Source organism: Rhopilema esculentum, chromosome 17 (genome assembly GCF_057945365.1).
Source record: "Rhopilema esculentum isolate cy_ngs chromosome 17, ASM5794536v1, whole genome shotgun sequence".
Taxonomy (NCBI): Eukaryota; Metazoa; Cnidaria; class Scyphozoa; order Rhizostomeae; family Rhizostomatidae; genus Rhopilema; species Rhopilema esculentum.
The window spans coordinates 7079161-7086176 of NC_142831.1; the positions used below are offsets into that span (position 1 = coordinate 7079161).

The 7016-nt window shown below is 34.5% G+C and overlaps 1 protein-coding gene across 1 annotated transcript; it reads right to left on the reverse strand.

Moving 5' to 3' along the window:
• Nucleotides 1–3644: 3644 nt before the first annotated feature.
• On the reverse strand, nt 3645–5523 carry LOC135680984 (multiple inositol polyphosphate phosphatase 1-like). Its single transcript, XM_065195239.2, has one exon. It carries the CDS (start codon nt 5326–5328, stop codon nt 3868–3870), a length of 1461 nt encoding a protein of 486 aa, XP_065051311.2. The 5' UTR covers nt 5329–5523; the 3' UTR covers nt 3645–3867.
• Nucleotides 5524–7016: the final 1493 nt, after the last annotated feature.

The following is a 7016-nucleotide window of genomic DNA, read 5'->3' on the forward strand; positions in this document are numbered from 1 at the left end:
TTTGACAAAAAAGTAAGCCTATAGCCTTAGGAAAATGACGATTTTTCAGCAAGATTTTTTCAGTTCAAAAATGATCATAAGGGTTCTAAATCACTTTAAAAATCACCTAAAGCCAATTTAAAACAGTTTTTGGCCACTTCTAGAGCAAAGAACTTCTTGGGAAAAAAGGACGGTTTTTGACAAAAAAGTAAGCCTATAGCCTTAGGAAAATGACGATTTCTGAGCAAAATTTTTTCGTTTCAAAAATGATCATAAGGGTTCTAGATCGCTCTAAAAAACACCTAAAACCAATTAAAAACAGTTTTTGGGCACTTCTAGAGCAAAGAACTTCTTGGGAAAAAAGGACGATTTTTGACAAAAAAGTAAGGCTATAGCCTTAGGAAAATGACGATTTTTGAGCAAAATTTTTTCGTTTCAAAAATGATCACAAGGGTTCTAAATCACTTTAAAAAACACCTAAAACCAATTTAAAACAGTTTTTGGCCACTTCTAGAGCAAAGAACTTCCTGGGAAAAAAGGACGATTTTTGACAAAAAAGTAAGGTTATAGCCTTGGGAAAATGACGATTTTTGAGCAAAATTTTTTCGTTTCAAAAATGATCATAAGGGTTCTAGATTGCTCTAAAAATCACCTAAAACCAATTTAAAACAGTTTTTGGGCACTTCTAGAGCAAACAACTTCCTAGGATAAAATGACGATTTTTGACAAAAAAGTAAGGTTATAGCCTTAGGAAAATGACGATTTTTGAGCAAGATTTTTTCAGTTCAAAAATGATCATAAGGGTTCTTAATCACTTTGAAAATCACCTAAAACCAATTTAAAACAGTTTTTGGGCATTTCTAGAGCAAACAACTTCCTAGGAAAAAAGGACGATTTTTGACAAAAAAGTAAGCCTATAGCCTTAGGAAAATGACGATTTTTGAGCAAGATTTTTTCAGTTCAAAAATGATCATAGGGGTTCTAAATCACTTTGAAAATCACCTAAAACCAATTTAAAACAGTTTTTGGCTACTTCTAGAGCAAAGAACTTCCTAGGAAAAATGGACGATTTTTGACAAAAAAGTAAGCCTATAGCCTTGGGAAAATGACGATTTTTGAGCAAAATTTTTTCGTTTCAAAAATGATCATAAGGGTTCTAAATCACTTTAAAAAACACCTAAAACCAATTTAAAACAGTTTTTGGGCACTTCTAGAGCAAAGAACTTCCTAGGAAAAATGGAATTTTTGACAAAAAAGTAAGGTTATAGGCTTAGGAAAATGACGATTTTTGAGCAAAATTTTTTCGTTTCAAAAATGATCATAAGGGTTCTAAATCACTTTAAAAAACACCTAAAACCAATTTAAAACAGTTTTTGGGCACTTCTAGAGCAAACAACTTCCTAGGAAAAATGGACGATTTTTGACAAAAAAGTAAGGTTATAGCCTTGGGAAAATGGCGATTTTTGAGCGAAATTTTATCGTTTCAAAAATGATAATAAGGGTTCTAAATCACTTTAAAAATCACCTAAAACCAATTTAAAACAGTTTTTAGCTACTTCTAGAGCAAAGAACTTCCTAAGAAAAATGGACGATTTTTGACAAAAAAGTAAGCCTATAGCCTTGGGAAAATGACGATTTTTGAGCAAAATTTTTTCGTTTCAAAAATGATCATAAGGGTTCTAAATCACTTTAAAAAACACCTAAAACCAATTTAAAACAGTTTTTGGGCACTTCTAGAGCAAAGAACTTCCTAGGAAAAATGGAATTTTTGACAAAAAAGTAAGGTTATAGCCTTAGGAAAATGATGATTTTTGAGCAAAATTTTTTCGTTTCAAAAATGATCATAAGGGTTCTATATCACTTTAAAAAACACCTAAAACCAATTCAAAACAGTTTTTGGGCACTTCTAGAGCAAAGAACTTCCTAGGAAAAATGGACGATTTTTGACAAAAAAGTAAGGTTATAGCCTTAGGAAAATGACGATTTTTGAGCAAAATTTTTTCGTTTCAAAAATGATCATAAGGGTTCTAAATCACTTTAAAAAACACATAAAACCAATTTAAAACAGTTTTTGGGCACTTCTAGAGCAAAGAACTTCCTAGGAAAGAAGGACGATTTTAGCAAAAGAGCAAGGCGATAGGCTTAGGAAAATGAACATTTTGACCAACAATTTCTCGTTCAAAACTGATGGAAATTCTTCTATATTATTTTCAAATACACGTAGATTCATTTCAAATTACTTTTAAAAGAAAACATCTGCTAGGAAAGGAGGAAGATTTTTCAATTTCAAGTTCAAAACTGATCAAAAACTTTGAAAATCAGTTTGAAACAGACGCAGATCTATTTAAAATCTTTCTCGAAGCATTTTTCGAACAAAAATCTTCCTGCAAAAAACAACCAATTTTTGGCAAAATACCAAGCCTACAGCTTTTGTAAAAAACAATTTTCAATGATAAATTTTTCAGTTCAAAACTGATAAAAAAGTTCTAAATAGGTTTGACAAATAAGCTGGTCCATTTTGAATCACTTCTTAGGCCTCAGAAACGTTCCCGGAGAAGGTGAAACCTAGGCCCATGACAGAGAGCCCCAATGCCTGGTGTATTAGTACCTTCGGAAAGGAAAATCCCTGGCGCACTAATACAATAAAAGAAAGCAACGATAAAAAATGCATAGACAATGGTAAAGAAACTCTCTGTAGAAACAGAAGGGCTCAATACAAAGAATCAGCTTTGAGTCGCTTTCTATAAGTGGAAGCTCTGGATGTGACCAGTGATGTTAGGAAGGACCTAGGAAGAAGTATATAAAAGATGAAAGGAGCGGCAAAGAGAATCAAGGTAAATGGCATGGAGAAAAAAATAATGGTTAGCAGAACACCTCTGCACAATTGGGGCAATAAAAGTACCAACAATGGCCCAAAGATCAGAATCTTGGACCATAACCACAAAGAAAGAGAAAATTTTTCAAAGAGCAGAAATAAGAGCATAAGAAGGATAATGGAAGTGAGTAAATGAAACAAAAAGTAAAGTTAAGACATAAAAAAAGTGGGAAATGTCATGAACAATGTTTGGAAGAAGAGACTAGATGGGCATATGCAAAAAGAGAGAAGTGATGACTCTGTAACGATTGCTGAAGTGGCTTTAACCGGATGAAGAGAAAGATGGGGAATTAGATGAAATGAAACAAGAACAGAGATTTGGAAGAGATGAGGCTGAGTAGTGACTATGCTGTAATAGAGCTATGTGTGAGACAAAGAATGCTAGCAGCTGACAGCGACTTAGCCAAAATTCTGTCCATGTAGAGAATAGGCACCTGCACCTGGCCCAGACAAGGGAAGAAATCTCAGAGGAGAAACAAACTTGTCCTCAATCTCTTGTAACTTTGTTGATCTCTGTAACGCATATCAAACCACACTTATCCCTAAATTTTTCATGAACCTTAAAGTAGACAGTTCACTTGACCTTTTATTTTGATTGCAAAAACAACAAGAAAACCCTTTTGAAATCCCAAAAACAAGAGTTCAATGCTGCATAAATTTAGAATAGCATATACACATAATGGTAAAGGACATGTTTTAAATTTTGATAACATAACATTTTGAAACGTCTAAATAGCATTAGTTGATTTGGCATTGCAGATGTGAAAACAATTCATGAGCAGACAAAAAGTACATTTTCTTCTATCTATCTTGATCCCTTATTACATTTCAAAAAGCAAAATAAACTCAAAATCACAAATGTCCTTAATTTCACAAAGAAATCCTTGCTCAAATAAATATAATGATGAGTTACTAAAAAATTTAACTGAAATGAATTTATTTCACTACATCCTGTACTCATGTTTATGTTTCTAACAGAGGAAATTAAGAAAGCAAATAATTTACAATACTTTCTAGAGCTCATCATGAGTTGCTGTGGAATTAACATTGCACAAACTTTTTAAATTACAATCTGTGGCAATTTTTTCATAACATCTTCTAAATTCTTCAAATGGGCAATCAACTGATGATTTGCAACATGGTAGTTTCATCAATTTTTCATTGTTATACAGTTGCACTTTATGAGTATTGTTTGTGCATTCATATAATACTATAGCAAGGTTGCCAGCAAATGGTGCTATTCTGCTTCCTTTGAATTCCCTGTTCTTCATTTCATTGTAATTGCTGGCAAGAAGATGTCTTTCGTCAACAAGCAGTCCCATCAAGGCGTATAATGGTATTACAGTTTCTGCATGTGAAGATCTGAAAATGCCTCTAAACAATTCCGATTCTGATGATTTTTCAGATTTAGCTTTCATGAAGTTCAGAATCTCTCGAAGCAGTGGGCAGCTACTTTCATACGTAATTTTGTATGCTGAACTTCTTTTGTAATAAGACTTTAAATCAAGAATGTATTCCATCACATCATAATCTTCTCCATCAAAAAGCTTGCACCATCCATTATTAATGTTCTGGTCCAATATGCCAATAGCAAAGGCACACAAAAGATACATCATTTTAACTTCTGCTGATGTTACATTTTTTTCTTTTTGCAACTGAAGATAGGCTTTCACTTTTTTGACAACCCCATCTACCTCTTTCCCAGACATAAACTTTGTTTCTTCAATAAGTGCAGTGTCATTATCTTCAACCCGCTTCTGATATTTGGTACATAGATCATAGTAACGTAGGGAACTGTCATTATTGCAAGGGTTCATTTCTATTGGCACAGGCTGGACCTTGTCATTACCAATTGATCCATGGCCTTCCAAAAAACCAAGAGCAAAGGCATATGCACTTTGGCTTGATCTAGCTTTACATGTGCTTTTAAATTTGAATTCATTTACCCTAAAGTTACTTTCAAGTAGCTCAGGAAACCTTTGTTGATATCTCTTGCCAATATTGTACAATTCATTATCACCAACAGTTGTTAAGTCTTTTTCTAAATTTACTTTGTATGGATTCTCCAACGTTACATTTAATTTTGACAATGCTTTAACAAACTCTTCATTATGTTGAAAGCTTTTTAAAACTCCGAGCATTCTGTCGATTTTAATGATATCATTTTCACTCGGATATCTTGTGCCATGCCTGAACACCATGTTCAATTGAGTAGCTCTGCATCCCTCAGGTTTTTCAACGACCACATCCGTGTTTTCTTCGTATTTGTATGGTGTTTTGGTCGAAAATGTTACTTTATGTGCATAAAAGCGCTTTGCAGCTTGCGATTTATTGCCTAATCCAGAAAAACTAAATGCACACAAAATAATTATGAAACAGAAACTTACGGCAACCATCATGACTGTGATGCTTGGTCGCTTGGCAAAGCACCTCCACCTTCGTATTATTGGTTCTTGCTCTTTATCAAAATCCATCTGCAGTTGTCGAAGAGACACATGCACAACTCATATCAGCTTTCATTGCAAGTTCAATTATTCGTAGACTAATTGGCAAACTTCATAACATTCCCTCACTCATACGTGTATCAAAAACCGGTTAGACAAGATTTCAAATTTCTGTTGAACTTGGGCCACATAAAATTAGGCCTAAACAGAGATAGACGAGGCTCTCCTGCGCAGTGTCGTTCACGTTTCTTTGCCTTCCTTTGCGGTTCACGTGTTTTTATCACCTTAAATAAATTCAAATTCATCAAGATGTTATCGGGGGGGTATTGGTGGAAAGTTTCCCTAACTTAGCTATAAGGTTTATCTGACTGAAAACTAACGTCAATTGGGGAATGGAGATAGCTGATGTGGCGTTCAATAACAGGTCGATTAACCGAATAACAGAAAACAAAAATTGTATCCCAGGTCCAGGACAGACTGCAGCTTAGATTAACTTTGTGTTTTTGATTACAGTCAAAGTTGTAAAGAATCGGACGAAAAATTGTCTTTTTTATACGTTAGTGGTGAAGATGATTTTCATAATGGTTGGCCTGATATCTGTAAACATAATAGTCATACTTGTTGGTTTACTTGATCTCTTCAAAATAAAATTTTTGCGCTGTCTCTACCAAGGAAGCCTTTTGATGGCTTTTATTATAACACCCCTCTTCCAGGGCCGTCGCTAAGCACTTTCACTTAGATTCTAGACTCCGGCTGCCAAAAGGGAGTCATTTTAAGTTTTTGGGGGACATTTGACTCTCCGTGACACCCTTAGCGCTATTTTTTCCTGTTTTGAATTGCTGAGGGCTTTTGGGCAATACTTTAAAGGTCACATCCTCATTTTATCCCAACTGTTCGCCCAGGGGGGCACTTGGCACACAGACATACGGGGGGGGTCAGTCCGATATTTTTGGGTCAAATGTTTGCCAAAGTGATATTTTTGGGCTAAATATTTTTCAGAAATGATATTTTTGGGTCCTGCGAAAATAGTGGATACAATTCTGATATTTCTAGGTATCAAATTTAGAAACACTGATATTTTTGGGTATTCGTGAGATTTCCATATCCGAATCAAATGTATTGTTCAAGGATATAATTCGCTGAGGTTTATTTTACCCACTTCAAGTCACGTCGGGAGTCATGTTACCATACTCTTTGGAAGTTTTAAAGCTACTTTTTGTACTCACTGTAAACTTTATATGGCACGAAATATGCTAGAGAAGTCTGATGTGATACTAGATATGATATGATATATGATGTGATACTAGATATTTTCAGTTTCAATTGTTGTGAATATCCAAATTGAACATTTGCTCCATGTGTGGTAATGGCAACTGCAACTATTTACGGCGTTTTTGAATTGCAGATCTTATAAATTACAGCTATATCATATTATCTCACCCAAAATTCCAATTTGTGATATTTTTGGGTACAAGATATAATTAAAACTGATATTTTTGGGTCATATCGAAAATGAGCTGATATTTTTGGGTGGCCTTTAAATTTCTTGGACTTACCCCCCCCCCCCGTATGTCTATGTGCAGAGTGCCCCCCCTGGGATGTCGCTAAAGCTATTGCTTTGGGAACCTTGAAAGCAAAACTCTAATTCTTTTACTGTTAAGGCTTTTTAAATATATTGGGTGATAAAATTATCGTACAAGTAGAAACATTAACGACTG